The sequence below is a fragment of the Parus major genome, chromosome 28 (genome assembly GCF_001522545.3).
Source record: "Parus major isolate Abel chromosome 28, Parus_major1.1, whole genome shotgun sequence".
Lineage (NCBI taxonomy): Eukaryota > Metazoa > Chordata > Aves > Passeriformes > Paridae > Parus > Parus major.
In genome coordinates this window covers 771,748-794,642 of record NC_031797.1, presented here as the reverse complement: position 1 = coordinate 794,642, position 22,895 = coordinate 771,748, and the positions used below count along the sequence as shown (strand labels likewise).

The following is a 22,895-nucleotide window of genomic DNA, read 5'->3' as shown; positions in this document are numbered from 1 at the left end:
ATCACAGAAAGGGATTTTTTCACAGTGCAAGTCAGCAAATCACTCAAAGCTTGGAACAACAGCAGATGCCTGTAACATGGGGAAAACTCTCATCTTCCAAAGACCTTTCCTCCCAAGCACCAAACACTGACTGCAGGGAGAGAGGACATCAGCATGTCAGGCTCCTCTGCCTATGGCACATCCCAGGATTGAGTCTCTGATGTAATTTCAAAGCCTACTACACCTACACAATGTCCTGGAAAGTGAGGGCAGAGCCAGCAGCATCTGCTGGCTCCTCGTGCAGATCCTGCTGACTTGGGCAATGGAGTAATTTTTACTGGTGCAAAATATTTCCAGAATAATGCACAATAATTTCATGATATGAGCCTCTAAAATCAGACACCCCTCTGCAACACAGAATTTCTGTCCTTCCTTGCCCTTGGCTCTGAGACACCACAGGAGGGAAGAAGACTCACAGATTTCTGAAAACACTGGAAACTACTTCTGTGGGGACTGAGGGTGCTTAGTGCCTAACAAAGTCAAAGCCCTTTCACTTTGCCCAGGCCACAAGCAGATGGTCAGAGGAGGAATGTTCCTCCTGTCAGGGCTCACTTACTTGCTTAAAGGGACTTAAATGATGTTCCTTGACTCTGGTGCTGGGTGGGTGGGTAAATTTGGACAACACTGTTGTCCCCTTTCCTATCAAATAACTGTAGTATTTTCAAAACTAGGAGATCTGCTTTGCAAAGAAAATTCTATGTAAGAAATGGGGATTCTCTGATTGCAGAAGCAGCTTGGCATCCATGCCAAAATCCTGGAACTGCTGAAATTCCCACTTAGCCCTCTAAGAGACCTTTGCACAGGGATAAACATGAGGTCTCTGTCCAGCAGAGAGAAGATGAGACAAGAAGATAGGAGACACATTTCTCACCTGCCATCCTGCCCTGAGGAGTGTGTACGCCTCCTGCAGAAAGAAAACACAAGAGTTTGGAGGAGCAATTTAAGCCAGAAATCCTCCACTGTCCCCAAATCTACCTCTACATCCCATGAGGGAGATGTTCTACTTAACAGCTGACACTTCTGCCAGCAATAATTAATCCCTTCAAAGCTGTGTCTGCTTGCTCCCAGGAGAGATTTAATTAAAATTGGTCATTAGCATTCCAGTGTGCAGGGCAGCCTGCTGGGATCTGCAGCACAGAGAGGAATGGCAGCCACTCGACACCAGTGGGAGCAGGGGAAGTGTCCTCACCTGTACCTGGGCTGCTCAGAGGTCTCCGAGGGGGATCGCTCAGGAACAGAGAGAGATGTTGACGATAGTGTCGTGGCTATGGAGGCTGTGGTAGCTTCTTCAAAGGAAGGAGGAGTGCAAGGGAGTAGGTCTGGCCTGCCTGCTGGCCCAGAGCAGGGCAGGGGAGAGGCAGGAAGAAGATATGATTCAGTCAAACACCAACACTGACTACACCAGCCCCTTGTGAGGCTGTTCCACTGTGAACCTGCACGCCCGCACTGGGACTGGGCACTCAAACCACAGACAGGCAGGAAGTTTGGCTGAGTCCATGAACATGACAGCCTCTCCCAAGGTGTCCTCTGGAGAGAGCCAGTCAGCACCACTTCCAGCACAACAGGCAGGGAATAGAATGCCAATGAAGACTTCTCATGGTGACCAAAGCTGGATTAAAGGCTTGGATCACCAGGGATAAATATCCAAGTGAATTAAGACATGAACTGAGTGTTCAGTGTTTTGCACAGGGAGCAATCCAACACCCATACACTGGAGGAGCTTGTCAGATAGATGTAGCCAGACAGAAGTGAAGGAAAGGCAGCACAGAACCAGCCCATTCCTCTGTTTTCCAATGGCAAGATCCTGCCTGTTATAACTGCCCAAACAGTGTCATTGGAGTGCTGCAGTTCCCAGTCACACACCCCCACACCCCCCTCCATATTTTTTAAACAGTAGAAAATGCAACTTTTTGTTGGCTTTTGGGCTATGATTTATGGTGCCCCTTGGCAGCAGCTGTCTTGCAGCAGTGATGCAGGCGACCATTTTTAGTGCAGAACCCCACAGTGCTGCAAAGAAGGGATTTGGTCTCCTTTGATGCAGAGGTAGCATCAAGTACCTGCTGGTGCTGCAACAAAACAATGTACTCTTACCTTCTTCCCTGTCCTGGTTAGGTTTAGCACCTGCAAAGCACAGCAAGACATGCAATGAAGAGCTATCCATGAGCAAAGATCTGCAGTCGGTGCACAGTGGGGAACTTGATGAGAACAAGGGAGGATCCTAAGGAACTGCTAGGAAAGAGAGGGTAAGCACAGAGCCAACACCCGGAGCGGGGCTGTCACCTTCATCGTCAAGCGTGGGGTAACTCCTGGCTGCCCGCAGGTCGTACTGGGTGTCATCCTTGTCAGAGGCCAGCTGGCTGGCTGAGAACGCCGCGGTGGGACCTGCTGTCTTCACGGCCAGCAAGGCACTACGCCCTTTCTTTGAGGGGGATGACTTCAGAGCTGGGGGAGGGAGAGAGACAGTCAAAGTACCACCACCAGCTACTGTCACACTAAAAGAATTTTTCTCTTCACAAGGAGAGGCTCTGCCCTCACATACATCCCTCCTGGACTGAACCCAGATCAGGTGCAGGGACTGGGTGGGAGTCTGAGCAGACCAAGGCAAGCCATGACAATCTGAGGGCTCTGCAGTTCATTGTTTTGTTCTGTATCATGGCATATTTTGGGTTGGAAGGGACCTTAAAAACCCATCTCATTCCACCCCCTCCATGGGCAGGGACATGGGCACTAGAGCAGGTTGCTGCAAGCACTGTCCAGCCTGGCCTTGGACACTTCCAGGGATCCAGGGGCAGCCACAGCTGCTCTGGGCACCCTGTGCCAGGGCCTGCCCACCCTCTGATTTCCTAACTTCTAATCTAACCCTGGCAGCTCAAAAACATTGCCCCATGCCTGTCACTATCTGCCGGCATAAAAAGTCCTTCCCCTCCTTTTTCTAAGCCCCCTTTAAGCACTGGGAGGGGCTCTAAAGTCTCCTGAGAGAAGGCTGAACACCCCCAGCTCTCTCAGCTGTACCACAGTGGAAAACCCTGCTCTGGTTCCAGCTCAGACTCCTTGTGAGGGCTGCAGCAGCAAGGCCAAGGTAAAGGCTCACAGCACATCAGCCCCTGCACTTGGTACTTACAGGAATTCTTTCGAAATACTGTGTTGGTCATGAATTTGAAGAATCGCTCTGCATAAAAGCTGGGTCTGTGTACTGACACCGTGTCCTACAACAGCAAGAAGCAACTGTTTAATTTTAAAATGATCCCTCAAGGCAGAATTTCCCTAACAACCAACACAGTCTTTTTTATTCCAACATTTAGCACTGACAGAGCCTTAAAATGGAAAGGCTTAACTGAAACACTAATTAATGCTATAAATAACCCTGAAGCGTTGCCTCTGATTGCATTTGATTATATTCTTGCTGTGATTTTATAATGGATTTTGGTGACTTTATTCCTTTGTAGACTTCCTGGATTTTTTTTAAACACTGGCCTGATTGCATACATAAAATTTCTCCTGGCTTTGCTGGCTGCCATTCCAAGCACACCTGGATACCTTTGCATGTCATGCAGACACCCAAGTTTAGCCAAGGGTCTCGATACATTTCAAATATTTTTGTTTAGAATAGTAAAACTGAAGCTCTTTCTGCTTCTGATGTTTGACTGTGCTCCCATGACTTGGAATCTCCACATTTCCTTTGCCACATTAAGGGAAGCCAGGAAATGCAAGGTTGAAAAACGGTTCCCACAGCCAAGGTTGCTCTTTCAGAAACACCCACCTGGCTGCTGCAGGAATGAAGCCAGCAGGGAAACATGGAAAGGGATTTGCTGGTAGAGAGCTTGCTGAAGTGAAAACAGCCAGTCACCAAAGAGAACAGCATAGGGCTCCTGACAGCCCAGGAACACACACACCCAGTGTGTGCTCCTGGTGTCATGGGAGGAGAGGGACAGACAGGAACACGGGAGGAAAGCTGTGAGCACAAGAGCTCAACATGTGAGGAGCTGGATTGAGCAAGGAAACCTGGCTGGGAATGAGTGGCACCACCCTGCTGTGCAGGAATGAGAGGCAAGAACTGCTCCTTTCATCAGCTGCAGCTGTGCCAGGTCAGGCTCTATAAATAGCCACCTGCGAGACTTGGACAGCTCCTGCCTCTGCACAGGCACTTACCCCATCATGGACAAGGGCCTTCCAGGTGTGTTCTAATTTCTTGATGAACCTAATTGCAAGGAGAAGTGGAGAGAAAAATAAAGATACAGATACAGGCATGCACTCTGTACCAAGCCCCCTTTTATATCCTATGGAGGAGGTCCCTGAGCTGCCAATGTCACCACAACTGAGCTTTCTCCAGCATCACCCCAGCTGGGTCGGGAGTGCCTGGGAACACCACAGGGAAGGAGGAGCTGGGCTAGAAGAGGTGCACCTTCCATCCCTGGAGATATGCTTCCCACACTGAGGTGGAAAACTACTTCTTTATGAGCAGCTCATCATCCTGGACAAAAGGCTGTGAGTCCCCAGCTGTTCTAAGGACATGATGGAAGCCCATGGCCAGCTTGGGGCAGCCATATCTACTCATCCTCACAGTCTCAAGGAGAGGACATCCCCCCTGCCTTCATTTGGTACTAAAAGAGGTTATTAGCCAGAAAAGACACACTGCCAGGTTACCTACCTGTATGACTGCAGGATATCTATGATTCCTACGTGCAGCAGGAGACGCTCTCCTTTGCCATTCACTGCTGGGATCCCTCCCATCCTGCAGGTAAAGCAGAACTTCAGCAGGTGCAGCCTGAGCCAGAGCACCTGTGACACCCAAGTTCTGGGGAAGGGCAACAGCAGCTGTGCTAAGGGGCTCTAGTGTGGTGTCAGACACGTTAAAACCGGTGTGGTCACTTTGTGCACAACCATGGGAGTCACTGACTGACCTGGTCTGACCCCAGGTGTCCCAGGGTCACTGCCTGCATGGCCAAACACCACTGTCATGACAGAACCTGTGTCGTATGGCACAGCTCTGCCTGGGCCAGAAAGCACCATGGAGTTTTTTCCTGCCTACTTTATTCTGGGGATCAGATTATTTATTTGGGTCAGTGAGAGCTGTCTGCCACTAGGGCAGTAAACCCTTAAGGAGAAGGGTATTTCCAGTCCTGTCCACACAGATGCCATCCTGCCAAAAGTGCAGCAGCCATCAGCACCAGCAAACAACCAAAGCACAGGAGTACCAGACACTCCTTTAGACAGCCACTGCAATTGTTGATGCTGCCTGAAGGACTGGAAACACAATGGTATTATCTCAGCTCTCAGGATTAACCCTCCATCAAACCCACAGCAGCTGGTTTCAGACAGCAGCAAGCAGCAAACTCCACCATTCCTTGGCCCAAGAGCCAGGGATCCAGGCGGAACCACAGATCAAGCACAGCACAAGCTTGGGGCAACCCCCAGCCTCCAGATCCAACAGTGACACCAGCACTTGGCTACACTGCTATCTGCTAATTGCACTGGAATGGCTTCAGGGAACTGCCAGGGATTCCAAAGGTGGGAGTGATGGAGAACTGCAAGCTCCTACTGAGCTGATCCCTACTTCTGCTCCAGTATTTGGGTGCTAAGCTAGAACCAAGCTAGTGTCTCCTCCCCAGGGCATGGGTGGATGTTTCAAGGCTTGTTACACAAGCTAACAACCTACAGCCTTGGCCTAAGAAGAGAGACTGCTGTGAGGCCATAGCCTTACAGAACTATTTCCTACCCTGGCTTCCCCCTTTCCCCCCACAATGGCAGCACTGTCAAAATCCCAGGAGAGCTGCTCCCTTGAACAGTTCCTGTGGGCCTCAATACAGATTTCCCACTCCAGCCTCCACCTCTGCCCGTCCCAGCAGCATGAGCGAGCCCAGATTTCACCTACGTGTCGTCTGTGTCTATGGACTCCCCCCTGGCAGCCCCTCCTTGGATGGACTCCATGGCTGTGGAGTACAGGGCCTTCTGCCCCACAGGACGCTTCTCATCCGACGTGCTGTGGGCTCCCTCCGACAGCTGCTCCCGCTCGTGCTGGTCTATGTTATGAACCCCAAGCAGGAGGCTGTAGTCCATGATTTTAAAGCTTTCCAATACCTACAGGTTAGTATCAAATTCAAGAACAAAGACAAAATATCAAGTCAGCAGCAGAAATACAGACCCTGAAGCATGGAATCAAAGCAATCAAAGCAAAGCATCCCATCCACATCCCCACTAACAAATCCTTTGACAGAGCCTGAATGTTTCTGAACCAACAATCACCTCTGGGCTTGACTGCACAGAGTTTGGCCATCCCACAATCACACCAAAGGCCTGAAGGCTTGCAAACAACACCCTTGTATCTGCTGCACAGTAATTGGGAAAATGCTCTGGCAGAGCAGCTGCAAGTGGAGCCTAAGTGTGGTGCACCGGGCAAAGGAGAACAGCCTCAGTCCTCAGAAGCTGCCAGGAGATCCAACTCTACTGCTTGGCTTTCAGGGAAAAGGGCAGGAGAAAGGCTTGATTCTACTCTGGGGTCAGCAGATTAGCAAGGTTCTCAATTGGGAACTGCTCTTCCTCATGCTCGAGAGCCACAGAGGTTCCTTACTCTGTCCCTGAGCTGTCCCCTCCTTACCAGACAGTCTCGCTGCAATGTCTTCACCAAAGCACTGAAGGTGTCTGCATCCAACATCAGGCCCTCAGGCATGTCTTGGATGAAGTCCAGATCCTTGTATGTAGGGCTGGACTTTTCTTTCTCCTTCTTGGATGCCCGGCGTTTGTAGGTTGAACCTTTGAGATCGAATTTCAGGTGCATTTTCACCACTCGAGGCAGGATGTTGTTCATCACGACCACGCGGATGTTTTTGCCCCCAGACTGCACACAGTACAGTCCATAGAACTTGGGCAGCAGTGTCCGGGGGTTCTGGTTCAGATTCTGCAGAAAGGGTGGGAAAAAAGCACGGAGAAAGGTTATTTGAGCAGAAAGTTCCTGCTGTGTTCACCACAAAGCAAGTCAACAGCTGGACTAGAGATTCTTTGCTGAGAGGTTTTCTGAACTTAACAGGAGCTCGGTGTACACATTCAACAAAGTCCTGCATTTCAGTGGCTTTAGGACCTGAAAATACAGGGACTGAGATGTTCAGCACTCTCTGGGCAAATAACCAAGTCCGGAAATCCCCTGTTTTTCTCAAGTACAGCAGCTAAAAAAAGGAAACCAAACTGGGAGAGAAATAAACACAATAAAAGGGAACTTCAAGCTTAAAAATAACAGCTCTCTTTATCTCTTCTTGATTCTTGTCAGAATCAAGAGCCATTCTCCAGCCCAGAATAAACCAAGTGACAGGGTTATTTTTTAAACAAAACAACATAAATGTTCTCCTCCTGTTGCAGAGTTGCTTTTTAAAGCAGTCAACCAGAGAGCACGGATATCCTGTTCTGCTGTCATCTCCTTTCTTCAGGCAGCAGAATAATTAGGAATGACACGACAGGCAGGATTTGCTTGTTCAGCTTTGGGCACATTTGGGAAGGAAACAGAACTTGTCTGCATGCTGTGGCAGGAAGGACAGAGCTGACATGTTCTGACAGACAGAAGAAACGTGACTGTATTAAAATTTCATTCCTTTCAACTCACCCACCTGAGCACAGCAGTGAGCCCTCTTGGAGAGTGCCAAAAGTAACAGAGGCAGGTAAATGGAAACAGCTTTAAAGTAACTGAGGATGAAACCACCCTGCTTCCTTTCCCTGACTCTTTTGATATGGGTGGTTTCCCAGGAGCAGCAGGGAGATCAGGGGTAGCACCACAGAACTCAGAGACAGTGGAAAGCTGCAACAGGTCGCTCAGAACTCTGCATCACACAGGTAAGTTCAGTTTAATTCACTGACTGATGGTGGCAGGATTAACAATGCAACTCCATTCCCCCACAAAACCCAACACCTGATTTACTACACACATTAGGCAACAGGCAGTTTTCCAAGAAAATTCATCCTGTCCAGGAATGTGAGTGTCACCTGCAAAAGCAAGTGACTCACAGAATCTCAGGATGGTTTAGGTTGGAAGGGACTGTAAAGACCATTTGGTTTCACCCTCTGCCATTGGCTGGGACACCTTCCATTATCTCAGGGTGCTCCAAGCCCCATCCAACCTGTCCTGGAACACTCACAGGGCTCCAGAGGCAGCCACAGCTGCTCTGAGAAGCCTGTGCCAGGGCCTCCCAGCAGAATTTCTTTCTGGCCTGCCTGCCACTAACACACAGACATCCCATAATCTGCCTCTCTTGGGTAAATTTTCCCCAGTAAATACTGAGTGAGGAAAGGATTTTCACAGAACCACTGTAGGATCACATAAACCCACTGTACAAGGCACACAGATGGGGCAGCAGCATTGCTTCTCATCACCTTCTCCTTGGCATCTTCACAACAAACAAATCCCTGGTTGTTGTAACTGAATGTCAGGATTCCTCATCCATAAAGCTGGAGCCTTTAGCACAGTTGTGCAGGGAGACCAGCTCCTGGTTTTTACACCAAAACAGTAGGTTTTGGTCTGATTTACTTGACCCAATGCAAGTCTCTGGGTCTCAATATCCTGCACTGCCAGAATGATATACAAAACTGGCTGGTACCATGGGAGATTCCAGCCTGGAATTGCAGAGATGGGAGTTAAAACAATCCTCAGAATTACAGTCAAACAGCAGGAATGGCAGAGATTCAGGGACAGCAGTGCTTTCTCCAGAAAAACACAGTGGTTGCATTATTGCCTGGAGAAAAGGAGGCTCAGGGGGACCTTTTGCTCTCCTCAAGTCCCTGACAGGAGGGTGCAGCCAGGTGGGTGTCAGGCTCTGCTCTCAAGGAACAAAGGACAGAATTAAAGAAAATAGCCTCAAGTTGTGCCAGGGGAGGTTTAGGTTGGATATTAGGGGAAATTTCTTCATAGAAAAGGTTGTAAAGGATTAAAACAAGCTGTCTAGGACAGTAGTGGAGTCACCATTCTTGGAAGCATTCAAATAATGTGTGGCTGTGGCACTTGAGGACAAGTTTTAGTGGTGACCATCATGGTGCTGAGCTGAAGGCTGGACCTGATGATCTTGGTGGTCTTGGTGGTCTTTTCCAACCTTAAGAGTTTTACTATTCTACGATGGCTGCAATCAGCAGCCATCCCCAAATGCAGGCTGGGGCAGATGTATGCTGACAAACAAAGAGAAATTAACTGGCTCTGGGGAAAGAACACTCAGAAACACACACCTGGGAAGCCACTCTGAGGCTAGAACATGCCTCCAAACTATGGCACAATTATCTGCCTCATTTTTACCCACAGAGTTTGCAAATAATCAGTGATTTGTGCTTCTGGGAAGGGCTTCATGACATGCTGTTAACACTGTCCTTGGCATGGGGGCAGGCCACAACACACCCAGGTGGAGGACATGCCCTGTGAGATGCTCTGCCATGACAAAAAAGCTGCCACAACAAAGCTGAGCTGGGTTCAAGGTCCTGAATGATACTCACCATGTAGTATCCAGGAAGGAGCTTCTGCAGGAATTCAGCTTCCTTGTGCATCACAGTTTTTATGATGAACTCATCGTCGCTGGTGACATAGAAGAGGGAGCCGCTGGCCCCGGGGTTGGACAGCTCGATCAGAGGCTCGTTACATAATGAATACTGGCAAGAAAAAGAGAAGAAGGTGATGTTTTATCCCCTGTTTATTGCAGATTTGAGTTCTATGCATTCAAGGACCTTCCCACTCATGTTGACTCCCTGGGAGATTAAAGAGTAGCAAAGCTCAAGTGACAACTATTTTCATTATAGGTTAGGTCTGAGCAGCCAAACTGATGGACAATTTATAATTAGAGACTAAGATTACAGTTCAGAGCATCCCAACTGCTCAGTATCCCATTAATCATCTGCTTTCAGGAATATCCAGCCTTCATAATGACATCTTATCTGTTCCCATTGTGCCTGCAAGCACGTATCACATTCAGGCTCTTTGAGCACAGCCCAGCACACGCTGATGGACACAGAGGATTTCAGGAAACACCACAGTCTGCTCAGGGAACCACACATATCACTGTGCTGGAGGGAACACAATGCACTGGCTGTTCTCAGCAGACTCCCCTGGCCTTGTGCTCCACTGCAAAAGCCAGTGTCTGATCCACAGACACCCAGAATGGTTTGGACTGGAAATGACCTTAAAGATCATCTCATTCCATACATGAGCAGGGACACTTTCCATCAGACTAGGCTGCTCCAAGCTCCATCCAACCTGGCTGTATTTTTATAGCCACACCTCACTCCATCAATCCTGCTGAAAACACGTGACAAGTCTTATCCCAGGTGTGCAATCAAAAGGGATGAGCCCAGCTCAAGCACAGCAAAGAGCTCTGTACTGGGACCTGAACTGGGAGGGCACGTCTGGTTATCAGGATGCAAACAACAGGTCCTCAAATACGGACTTGCCCAGCAGCAGATGAAAAAAAAAAGAGAGAGCAAAGCAGGCAGATGCACTTTTTAGCTCAGTGCTCACCCAGATACTGCAGGGGTAAGGTGGGTTCAGGGCAGGATCACAGAACTGCCCAGTGAGAAGTGAGATAAGGAGAAGAGGTGACCAGAACAATAGATTAATGCCCATAATTATGTAAGGAAAACTGCTTTCAGCTCTGCACAGATTAACAATTTCAGACTTGATCAAGTTAATAATCTCATGCATAATTAAATGCATTTGTTGCTGTGGCAGGCAAGAGACAATCAGGAGAATCAGAAACAACAAATCAGAGCCATGACCTTTGCAACTGAGGTGAGCTCCTTGCCTGTCCTCAGTTCTTAACACCCATCCATTTGGCAGCACTTGGCTGGCACAGGAGGGGATCACTGTTACCCTTCCACCAGGCACTGGCACAGGTTTGTTTCACTGGCAGGTGTTCAGCTGTGATCACCCCCATCTACAGGTGAAATCACACAAAAAGGGCTGTTCCAAAAGGGGAGGGTGTGCATTTGTGGATGTGTTTCCTTCCCCAGTTCACACAGAACAGGACGTTACATAAAGGCAAGGGCCCAAATTCAACCACAGTGCATTCAAAGCCCCAACAGCTTGTACTCCAAGGTATTTGAAAACCAGCCTTTCCAGCTCTGAGAAGCTTTTGAAACACAAGAACAAGTTGTGGTTTATTCTGTCCTTTTAAGATGATTAAAATAACTACACTCACATAGCTCTTCAATGAGTACACAAGAAAAAATTCCCATCTTTGTCCTTAGAGCCGCAGGGGACATTACAGGGTCACACCCAGCAGAACACAACTCCTTTGGCTTGTAAACACAGTAAGTTATTGTTACCACAAAGACCAGAGAGGGAAGCCCATTGCAGGGCTTACACAGCTCACACTGTGTGCAGGTCATGGCCTTCCTCCAGTACACGCTGGCAGCTGCCATTCAGCAAACTCAGACTTGGAATCACAGAATGTTTTGGGATGGAAGGGACCTTAAAGCCCAACTCATTCCACCCCCTGCCATGGGCAGGGACACCTTCCACTATACCAGGTTGCCCCAGGCCCCATCCAACCTGTCCTGGAACACTCCCAGGGATGGGGCAGCCACGGCTTCTCTGGGCAACCTGTGCCAGGGGCTCATCACCCTCATGGTAAAGGTAAATAAAGGAGGAAAAGACAAAGAAATCTAAAAATATATCCATACCAAATAATCATCTGGACGAATCCCAAAGAGCTCTCGGAAGTACCGGAAAGCCACTGGGGCATAGGTCTTGAACCTGAAGTCGGCGTAGTGGTGAGCCGGGGTGAGGTTACTGCCTTCACTGCACAGAACACACACATGGGCAGGGCCTGTTACCATTCACCAGACATGGATAGTCACACCAAAGCTACTGTGTATTTCAGATGCACTGAGCCTTGCAAAAAGACATCTTTGTAACAACAACCACCACCTTTCCTCTGTGGTAGGAAAACAGGAAAACAGGTTTCAAACTATCTGCGAAAATCTATTTCCAGAGATTAAAAGAACAACCACTTGCCAAGCAGAATATATTTACACAGAGAACATAACTTCTATGAGCTTTGTTTATTCACAGTTAGAGATCTCCCAGAGGGAGTTTCTTCCATCTAAAACATAGTATGATTTTGTGGCAGAAATTCTAGATGGACAGCTAGAAAGACAAGCACGTAGGAAGGGTAACAAACGGAAGTGCACAGTTTTGCATCTTGTACTGTGCTTCCCTGCAGGCCAGTGCACTGCAGATTCCAACACTTCCCACTGTTCTGTTTGTGTATCACGGAGCAGATTTAAAACATTCAGAGCATGCAACTCTGATCTAAAGACAGATGGAAACTCTTGAAAAATCAGTGAGGGGAAAAGGAAAGAAATAATTCATGCATTCATTCTTTTCCCTTTCTTTACCTTGGGAAAAAAATGCTCTCCACCACATAGAAGTCCTGCATCAGGACATCTCTCTCTGGCTTGGAGCTCAGATTGCCCACAGTATATCCAATCCCCAGCTGGATGGCCCCCTTCAGAGTAGATGAGGTGGTCTGGCAAAAGGAAAAGAGCAGTCAGTGAGCATTTCACAGCAGATAATCACAGTAACATCCCCTGCATTACAATGCACTCATGTCTGTGATTTGGTTAACAGTGTCTGGGCACCACACACTGCTAACCAAATTTACCCAGCTGCTGAAGAGATGAATTAGGGGTTCAGATTTGCTATTTGCAGGATTGTGCTGTTCAAAAGTGCTACATAAAAATCTCAACCAGATTAATAAGTACTGAGCCATAACTTCTCTCAGCTTGTGACCTACACTTGGGTGCCATCCCCCACTCCCCAAACCCAAACCTTTTTGTAGGTAGTTTCCCCAGAAGCATCCACACTTCGATGGCCAATCTTCTTTCCTTGGCCTGGCTGTCCTGGCAGTGATGGGCCCTGCAAGGAGAGCATAAGTCAGGGCACAGGCTGAGCTGCCACCAAGCACATACAGAGCAGCACAGCCACATTCCCACACTGTACTGCACACAGGCATAATGATACTGCTGGAGAAAACCCTGCAGAGTGCCAACAGGTGAAACTGAAGCTCTTTGAATTATACTTCCACCCCTCAAGATGAGTTAGAATAGCAACACTCCACCTGACACCCCCACTGCTTGCTGGCAGAGCCCTCAGCAAAGATGCTGAGCTTGGGAGAGATCCAGCTGCCAAGATTCCCCTGGTGCTTGACTGTGATTTCCCATTGATTTAAAACAGTTATCTATTAAATCTAACAGCCACAGAGATTTATTCTTAAAATCCCACGCCCTAAGGTGTCACACTGACACCTTGGGTTTTGGTGGAGAGATCAGAACCAGCTGATAACCCAGCCCCACTCCCACTGAGATAATCCATTTAAGCAAGATCTCATCTGTTTACAATTCCAAGGCTGAGCCCACACAGGGTGAGCCACAGGAATGTCTCTTCCACAAGTTCTGAAGTTTACAGAAATGCTACAGACTGCCAGCACTTCAGGGTGACAACCAACCTGCTCCTGTCCCCTTCCCCTCTCCTACCTCTGAGTCTGCCTAGGCCTTTCTTTGCCAGCCCAGGAGGCAGCAGGCTGTGGCTGCTCCTTTAACAGCCTGCTGTAATCAGGTGTTAGGAAGTTCCCTGAAGCTCTTTTTGCAGCCCTAGGGACTCTCTACTCCACCAGGAGTCAACACTGCATCCACACCCAAGCTCTCTGCCAGCTGATCCCCACAGATCCTGGAGCCCACCAGACAGTTAGGAGTGCTGGTGAGAGATCAGCATCATTTCAGGGTTTGCTACACTGCAGAACCACTCTGGATGTTCCTTTGAGCAGTATGCAGAGAAATCCAAGGTCACTTCCCAAGTGACACTGTTCTATCACTGTCCCTCTTGAGTGCTGCAGAGACCCAGCTCTGAAACAATGGCTACAGCAGACAATGGGTAATTTTGCTCAGACTAAGGTTCTTTGTACTTTAGCTTTTGATCAAGAGCTCGCAGTTATTTCTGATCCATCTGCTCATACTTCTCATCCTAAAGGTCAGTCTGAGTTCTCCTTCAAAAATCCCATTTCCTACCCTACTTTATTAGCAGGGCCAGCCTTCCTTCTGAGCACTCCTCCAGCACCTGTGAGCAGCAGCACAGCTCAGCCTCTCCTTCTACCAACCTGTCAGATCTTACTCCATGCAAGCCCAAGCTGTGCTGTCCTGCCCTGCCAGTGGCTCACAATGAGCAGACACAGGCAGGGGGAAGGGACTGCCATCACAGGAACTGCAGTGACAAAAGTCTCTTCCAGTCTCCTGCTCTGCCTGTGGCTGTTTCCAGGGCAAGAAAAAGTGGACCTATTTGTGCACTGAACAATGCAATCAACTTCCACAGAAGCTGAGCTTCTCACTACGCATATTCCGCTTCAAAATAATCAAGTGTCACATTCCAGGCAATTTTATGGAAATATTTTGTTGTTCATGTATACAAATGCTCATCATCCCAGGTGAAGAATGGGAAGGGGGATGTAAAAAATTGGATCAAACAAAAATCATTTGAACATGATGCCCTAAATCATGAGTGTGGGTTTCAGGGAACAGCTTTCAGGCACAGAACCTCCTGCTAGATTCCCTGCTGCCAACTGTGAAGAGTTTTGCTCCAGAAAGTAACAGTGACTCAGAACCTGCGACCTGGAATATCTACAAGAGAAGATGAGTCCCTGGAGATGTTCCCCTGTTTTAGGGCTTCACAAATCACAGCCTCCCTGACTCACTCCCACCAGTGGGTAAGTGGCCAATACATGCATTCTCCAGTTACCACCTCCAGGTGCTGGTGTGGAAGGTGCCCTCAGTCACCAGTGTAGAGGCATCATGGATCACACAGCCAAAACTGGCCACATGATGGACACAGTCCCTCCACATCCCTGCTGTGGCTTTGGTGATGCCAGTGAAGGGACCTAGAGACCTGCCACTAATTTTATTTCTCCCAAATAACAGATATTGATTTTGTAGTAAACTTATAACTATTCTGAAATGCAGTTTTACTCAGAAAAAGGCAGGCAGAAGAGTTTCTTAGGTCTCTGTTCTCATTTCTCAACACAGGATTGTCAAACCAAGCTTTACACATCTCACCTCAGTGACAGCTGTCTTCTTTGGGCCCAGACCTGCAGACAAAAGGGAAGAGCATCAGGAAAAGTAGGGACATCAAATAAAAAAACCCCCAACCCAACCACCAGAACTCTGAGAAAACAGCTCAATGCTTTGTCTTTTAAAGCAGCCAACCTTTAGACCAGCTGATTTTATTTGGTTTTCAGCTTCACTAGTGCAGGAATCTAATGGTATAGGAGTCACCTGAACAATTTCATATTTAGAAGCACAAAAATGCACATTTTTTCCCAGCAACAGTGTTTCCTAGAGGCTTCAGCAGAGAGGTCTTGCAAATCTTTGCTGCCTCTTTATGGCACAGATGGGTCCACACCATGCTGAAGAGCTGGCTCCACACAGAAGCCCAGAGAGACACTCCTGAAGCTGTTTTCCAGCCACTCAGAAGGCACTTGACAAACTATATCAATAATTTAATATATTTATAGAATCCTATGTCCAAATATATCACACAAATGAATGCATCATTTATCTTTATTGCTGCCTCAGGAGAAGCCACTGCTGCTCCATTACAGCCAACGGTGGAAATCAGGGTTTTGCCTCAAGCTTTTAGGGATATAATCAGAGCTGGAAAGACAGGCCCAAACCCTCTGACATGAGGCCACCTCCCACTTCCTACCCTGAGTTTGTTTTTCTGAGCCCAGGTTTGCAAGAAGCTCCTTAATTTCAGACAGCAGGGAGCATGGGCTCCTGTGTGGAACATGGGACCATGAAATGCAGCCCAGCTGGCTCCCAAGAGCTACCATGAAGGATCAAGAGCTGCTGAAGAGGAGCCCCCAGCACCACCCCAGCAGCCCCTCAGCACCTCTGTGCCAGTTCTCATGGGGGAGTCTCCTGCACAGAACACAAACTCAAGGGACATGTTTAAGGCCTTACTTCCAGCTATGAGTCTGCCACTCCCTGCTCCTGTCCTACAGCATTCCTATGGGAACAGATCCTTATCAACCCATAATCCTTCAGAAAGGGCTCAATTTTGCAAGAGACAATTGAGTGCAGTTTTGAGTTCACCTACACTCAAATTAGGGGGTGGTCTTCTCTGAGGGGGGCAGATGTCCTCTGTCCCTCCTGGCTGGAGAGCAGGAAAAGCCACAGAGCACCTAACCCAACTTCTGCTGCTTCAGCATCTCCCCCATTTGGTGAAGGATGAACTTGGATGGTTTACCCATGGTACCCGTTTACCCCCTCAAAGAGAAGCAGTGATACTGCTCCAGGGCTTGTTTCAGAAGGAGCCTGAGCAAGAACCTGGGCTTCAGTATCTGAAGGGGCTCCAAAAGAGCTGGAAAGGGACTTTGGACAAGGGCCTGGAGGGACAGAACAAGGGAGAATGGCTTTCTGCCAAAGGGCAGGGTTAGATGGGCTATTGCAAAGAAATTTTCCCCTGTGAGGGAGGTGAGGCCCCAGCACAGGTTTCCCAGAGCAGCTGTGGCTGCCCCTGGATCCCTGGATGGGGCTTGGAGCAACCTGGTGTGGTGGAAGGTGTCCCTGCCCATGGCAGGGGGTGGAACAAGATGAACTTTAAGGTCCCTTCCAACCCAAAACATTCCAAGATTCCATGATAATGGGATGACAAAACCAGGGAAGCGTGTGACTCACATTTCGGAAAATATTTCAGACTATGGAGAGCAAATAAACAGCAAACCAAACAAAAACAAAAAAAAAAACCAAAAAACCCAAAAAAACCTTTGGTGATCACAAGGGAAATGAAGCTGCTCTGACTTGGAAGTGCTGCAGGTGTCTCACCATCCTGATCTCCACAAAGTGGGCAGTCCCTTGTGTCAAACAGGTCTTGTCAGGAGGCATTTGGAGCTGTGTGCAGAGCACCCCATGGCCTACAGCCTGGCCTGCAGGGCAGAGCCAGGGCAGCACAGGAAGAGTCACTTCTTGTTATTCTCTTTTAAAAAGAGTGCCCAGCTCCTGCCTCAGTAACAGTCACTGAAATGCCACTCCCTGTGTCACACCATCCCATTGCAAACAGGCAGAGGGACGTGAGCAGAGTGGGAAGCCAAGGGATGCAGAGCAGCTCCCCTCTGTCACACCCTCAGGCCAGGGCCCCTCAGGTGAGGGGGTGTCACTGACACGGGCAGGTGACACACACCATGAGTGCCATGAACCCTGTCACTCCTCCAGCTCTCAGACTGTAGCACATGGCTGAGGACCACTGTGAGCTCAAACTGTGCTGAAAAATAAGTTTTTTGGCCTAAGCCAACACAATTTTGTGATCATTGAACAAAACACCCTGCAATGGCCCAGGCAGCAGGAAAAAAGGCTCTGAGTGAGCATTTGGCTAATGAACTTCCAGGGCACAAGCTGAAGCAGCACTTTCAGACCATGGAAGAATCCAAAGGAGCTAATGCTGCTCCACACTGAGCACTTGAAACTGCTGGGAACACAGCACAGCTGAGAGCCCTGGGCCAGGGGAATGTGCTCTCCCTACATGCTCGCCACTGCTCTCCTGCTGCACTAATCTCATTTCTGCACTTTGTCACAATTCCAGAGCAGGAGATTATCTTTAATTTTGTGATAATTACCACGAGCCACTTTCATTCCCAGCTTTTAAGTGTCTGCTGCTGTACACGTACCAAATGTGGAATCAACACCAACCGTCTGCAAAAAGGAAAGGTATCTGAGGCAAGGAACCACACATCTCTGGGAGAAATGATGTCTGATGTGGGCAAGAGCAACCACAGCAAAACTTCCCTCTGCCCCCACCACTAATAAAAAGTAATCAGCTTTATAAAATCAACTTGTCTAGTCAGAAAACATAAAAATCTTCCACTGGTTCCTCTGTGCATGGCACACGGCTATGCTCGGCTTAAACAAGCTGACAGATGGTCTGGCAAAATCTGATTTAACTCCAGCTCCATGGGTTATTGAGCCACAAGGCACTGCTGGGGTTTGTGGGAGTGGGAGCACTGCTGCGGGAAGTTTTGACACTTAACGAGACAATTGAAATTATTCTTATCCTATTTGGTGTGGCTTATGTGCTCAGAAATGTGGTGAGTGGCTCTGGAGGGGAAACCCTGAGATGAAACCCCAAATTTCTGTCCTGCCTCCAGTCTGTGCCTGGGCTCTGCCAGGCACTTCATGCATGCTTGACCTGCTGCCTTCAGTTCTGTTCTCATCTGTGCATGGCTTTGAGTGACCCTGTCCCAATGCTTACGCTTCTATGGAGCCTCTGAAAGAAATTTCAGTTGTGTTTCATTCAGCAATTCCCATCTCAGACTTGTGTTTTTCCCATATTTACAGTCACATTGGCCATCTCCACCACTAAGCTGCTGCCCTGCAGGACAGGCAGGAATTTCCTCCTGGAAAACCTCTGCACAGGAAAGGGCTCAAGTTTCAGCTCTACCAGCCAGAGGAGCAAAACCCCCACAAGGTAAGGGTGGTGAGGCCCTGGCACAGGTTGCCCAGAGAAACTGTCCCATCCCTGGAAGTGTTCCAGGCCAGGTTGGATGAAGCTTGGAGCAACCTGGTCTAGTGGAAGGTGTCCCTTCCACTCCCTCCAAACCAGCTGAGGCAGGCTGACTTGCCAAAACCGTTCATCGTCAAAACAGGCATTAGAGGCTTCTGTCCACCAGAAAGGAATTTCTTAAAATGTTTACAAAAATCCAGCAGAAGCTTAATTTAAGATCACAGAATCCTAGAATATCCTGAGTAGGAAGGCACCTACAAGGATCAGTGCAGCCCCTGGCCCTGCCCAGACCCCCCAACATTCCCACCCTGAGCATCCCTGAGAGCGCTGTCCAAACGCTCCTGGAGCTCTGGCAGCCTTGGGGCCGGGCCCATTCCCTGGGGAGCCTGGGCAGTGCCCACATGATCTAATAATGAAGTTTTCTTTATAACACATATACACTCAGACATATATAATTTATTAATAAGTATTTGATGCTTTATGATGCCCTAGAGAAGTCAAAACAAATCTGAATAAACAGTGGACTCCTTTCTCTGATCAGAACTGCTGCTGCACCTTTATTAAAAGCTTCACTTTATTTAAGGGTTTATAAGGATATACAATGTGACTAGAACTAAAAATATGTGAAAAATGTAAATGCCATGTAAGCTCCTTGGCTGGAGTCTGCAGCAGCATGACTCCCCCAGAAATCCAGCACACCAGAGACCTGCAGTGTGCCACTCACACTCAGCCTGCTCTATTGGAAGGTGTCCCTGCCCATGGCAGGGGGATGGAACTGGACAAGCTTTAAGGTCCCTTTCAACCCAAACCATTCCAGGATTCTATGAAATGCTGACAAGTAACACACACCCCAAGGGAGTGTGTCTATCTCATTTTTCACTCTCTCCACTGAGAACAAGGTACACCTGAGCAGCCCATTTGGACAGTAAGGGGATGTGGAGACTATAACCAGGACACATCCACCAAAAGCTGTTACTGCCTGTAAGGGAATCCTGGTAAAAACAGATTAAAATTATGGGGGAGTGGAGGAAGGCAATCCAGCAAATCATGGAATGGCTGGGGTAGGAAGAGCCCTCATCTCATTCCACCCCCTTCCATGGAGGGTGGATACCTTCCACTAGACCAGGGTGTTCTGAGCCCCCTCCCTGGACACTTCCAGCTGCTCTGGGCACAGAGCCTCAGTACCCCCACAGGGAAGAACTTCTTTGCAATATGCCATCTAACCCTGCCCTCTGACAGGGCATTCCCCTTTTTCTGTCCCTCTAGGCCCTTGTCCAAAGTCCCTCTCCAGCTCTCTTGTAAGCCAGAAAACACTCCTGAGCTGGGAAGCAGCCCTTGAGCCAGTACAGCAGCCAGCTGAGCTTCCCAAGGAGCCAGCAAAAGCATCAGGCTGTGTCTCAAGGCAAAAGGAATTTCTGAATTCCCTGAATTTCTTCTCACACTCCACACCTGTGGCTCCAGCTCCCAGCACATGGAGCAGCAGCACAGGGCAGTCCTGGGATGGGAGGTGACACTTCAGGGATTAGCCACCCCCCAGAGAAGGTAGCTGAGACAACCTGCTCTTCTCAGGCACCTACTTCTGATTGTTAAACATATTTTCTTCCCGTAATTCAACATAATTTAATTCAGATGAGAATCATCAAATAAGGCACAAAATTAAATTAAAATTTGGGGTTTTTTCCCCCTTAAATGTGGCATCACTTGGCAGAAAGAGCTGTAGCTGTTCTGCACCCTGGGCATGGATCACTGTTCCTGCCATCCGAGAGCTTGGAGAAATAATACAGAAATAAAGCAATCTGAGATAAATTCTGCTTGTTATGTAGAACCTACACAAAGCTTTACCACCTAAATATATCTATTTTTCCCTGGAGCACTGCCTGACTGACTGACTGCTGGGATCATCCATACAAAACTGGTGCTGGTCAAACCCAGCTGACCCTCTCTACTGCCTTATTCATCTCATTATTCATCCCAGTGCTCAGGCAAGGCTGTCTCCATCCCTATGGGCAAGCATATAGGGAGAGGAGAGGAGAGACCTGTCCCTGATGCATCTGCAGCACAGGTAGCTCAACATTCCTCAGGACACTTTAGCCAAGTCCAGCAGCTATGTGCACCAGAAATGCTGGCAGCACCAGGCAGTGTCCAAACTGGGCCACCAGGAGCAGCCAGATATAAATAATCCCATTTAACCCCACCTCAGCCACCCTGAACTCCTCCCTGTCCTCTGCTCCTTCTCGTCACCCACATGGGCTCTGTGCCTTGTTTGAAGCACACAGGAGTCACTTCACATAAAATGACATTTGCACACAGGATCTGCTGCCCCAGCTCGTGTACTGCACGCTTCCCAGGGCCTTTGTCTTGTTTTTCTCAGCAGAAATGCTGGGGATGGGAACAGCAAGGCTTGTACAAATAAATGGCTTGTACAAACGAAGGGAAGCAGCTTAATGTACAAGCTGGGCCTCGGGGCACTGCTGTGGTACCTGCTGAGAGCAGTGACACAGCTGACCCCTCCTTTCCACCCTGGGCATGGACATGCTCTTCCATTAAGTGGAGACAGACAGGCACAGGGAGCCCCAGTCCTGTCCCAGCCACCCCCTCAGTTTTCTGACCCCCAAACTCCAGAAGCTGCTCCCCTGCTAGCTCCCAGGGATCAGCACTGAACCTGTATTTTACAGCCCTGCCACAGAAGGATGTTCTGCAGTAAAGGCATCTACCAGCCTGGTTTATTTTTGGGTTTATGCAGAAACTCTTTCTGCCTCAAAAATAAATCCATTTATCCCAGCTCAAGAGGCAGGGCAGAAGCTGAAGATGCAAACAGGGAGTTAACACATCCCTTCCTCATTGTCAACTGCAGGTGCCACCACATCCGGGGTGCAGCTCTCCTCGGGGAGCTGAGCCAGGACATCACACTGGAACATTTCCTTAACAACTCCCCGGAAAAGCACTTACAATTACAGTGAGGAACAAACAGGACAAGATCAGGGAAATGAAATTCAAAAAGAACTGATTTGTTTTCTTGCTTTGGATCAGCTGCATGTAGAAAAAGGAGAATTTTGGAGTGCTGAGCCCAAAGCGTGTGACATAGTGACAAAAAGCAAAACAAAAATCTCATCAAAAGCAGCGCACAATAGCTGCCACCCAGCAGCAGAACAGGCTGCAGCCACTTGGCTCAGTAATTATGCAATCCAGTGGGATGTTCAGGCAAACATCTGCTCCATGGGAAAGGTGCAGCCTTATCTGAACACCGTGTTCCTGCTCCCTTCCACATGCTGCTCACAGGGGGATTGTGGAGTGGAAGAACACACGCTCCCCAGCGTGTCCTTCGCGGGCAGTGGGGGCAGGCAGGCGAGAGGAGGCTCCCAAGGTCAGGCACCCAGCAGTGCTGCTGGAAACACCAGCCTCTTCCCAGCTTCTGGCTTCTGTGTTTATTACAGCCTGCAAGTCCAATCTGCCTGCCAGCACTCCCAACAAAGCTCGACCAGGATCAGAGACAGCAAACATGGAGCAGGAGATGTCACCTCTGCAGGACTGAGCCAGTTCTGTGCCTGTGAGGACACTCAGGCACAGAGATGCCAAACTAAAACCACAATGCCAATTTAGAGCAGGACCATAAAAGGCTGAAGGACTCTGAAGCCACATTCCTCACAATCATCCAGAAGAGACAGAGCAACATTCAGCTGCCCTTACTTTTGTTCAAGGGTAGGATAAGCTTCAAATCCCCTACTAGCAGGTTCCAACCCACCAACTCTGCTCACTCAAGCACCTCCTGCCTGCCCAGAGCTGGGGTTTGGCAGCAAGAGGACACAGAATCTCCTGCTGCCCTTCTAGTTGTGTTGCAAAACCACTGAGGACTTGGATGTAGCACATGACCCCACCCAGCCCCTGGAACTCTATTCTATGTGTACAAGATGGAGTTTCCAGCTGCCACAAGGTCCTCAAGAGCCGCTTCTCAAACCCAGGTCAGAGAAGCACAAGACAGTGAAGAAATTAACTTTCCTTGTTTATTTTCCAAGAATTCCCATCCCCCTGCTTGCAGACTCCTGCTGAGAAGTAGGATCCAGGACCTTTAACATGTCCTACCTATGTGCAGGGAAGGAGGCTCACCTCCATCCTCCAATATGCTGTTCTCCCAGTGCCACTAATAAAGAGGGAGAAGTTTGACCTGACTAATCTGAGGTTACACCCTGCCTGCCACAGGCAGAACAGTTGTTCTGTCCCAGATACCCAGGATTTCCACTGTGGCACAGCTGAGGGCTTTGGCTGCTTGGGGCTTAGAGTCAGCCCATAGCAGCTCCCAGCCAGGTAGGGATTAATGCTGCTGGAGCCTCTTCACCAGCCAAGCTCCTTTTGGAAC

The 22,895-nt window shown here is 48.8% G+C and overlaps 1 protein-coding gene across 9 annotated transcripts in view; it reads right to left on the bottom strand.

The window, feature by feature from the left end:
- Window positions 1-22,895, bottom strand: part of PIP5K1C (phosphatidylinositol-4-phosphate 5-kinase type 1 gamma) — a 49,487-nt gene that overhangs the window by 8,884 nt on the left and 17,708 nt on the right. For 4 of the 9 annotated variants that reach the window (XR_004500356.1, XM_015651526.3, XM_015651530.3 and 1 more), the window contains exons 2-15: window positions 15,100-15,131; window positions 12,827-12,913; window positions 12,394-12,524; window positions 11,677-11,794; window positions 9,499-9,651; window positions 6,635-6,934; window positions 5,912-6,117; window positions 4,688-4,771; window positions 4,189-4,237; window positions 3,161-3,245; window positions 2,320-2,481; window positions 2,131-2,160; window positions 1,229-1,370; window positions 911-943 (exon numbers count right to left, since the gene is read on the bottom strand). Coding sequence is in view for 8 of the 9 variants with exons in the window: in XM_015651526.3 (XP_015507012.1) it covers window positions 911-943; window positions 1,229-1,370; window positions 2,131-2,160; window positions 2,320-2,481; window positions 3,161-3,245; window positions 4,189-4,237; window positions 4,688-4,771; window positions 5,912-6,117; window positions 6,635-6,934; window positions 9,499-9,651; window positions 11,677-11,794; window positions 12,394-12,524; window positions 12,827-12,913; window positions 15,100-15,131 (1,612 nt within the window). In the remaining variant the exon portion in view is untranslated. Of the gene's footprint in view, window positions 1-910; window positions 944-1,228; window positions 2,161-2,319; window positions 2,482-3,160; window positions 3,246-4,188; window positions 4,238-4,687; window positions 4,772-5,911; window positions 6,118-6,634; window positions 6,935-9,498; window positions 9,652-11,676; window positions 11,795-12,393; window positions 12,525-12,826; window positions 12,914-15,099; window positions 15,132-22,895 lie in introns of those variants that run through there. The other 5 variants (XM_015651528.3, XM_015651531.3, XM_015651527.3 and 2 more) reach the window with 4 other exon arrangements.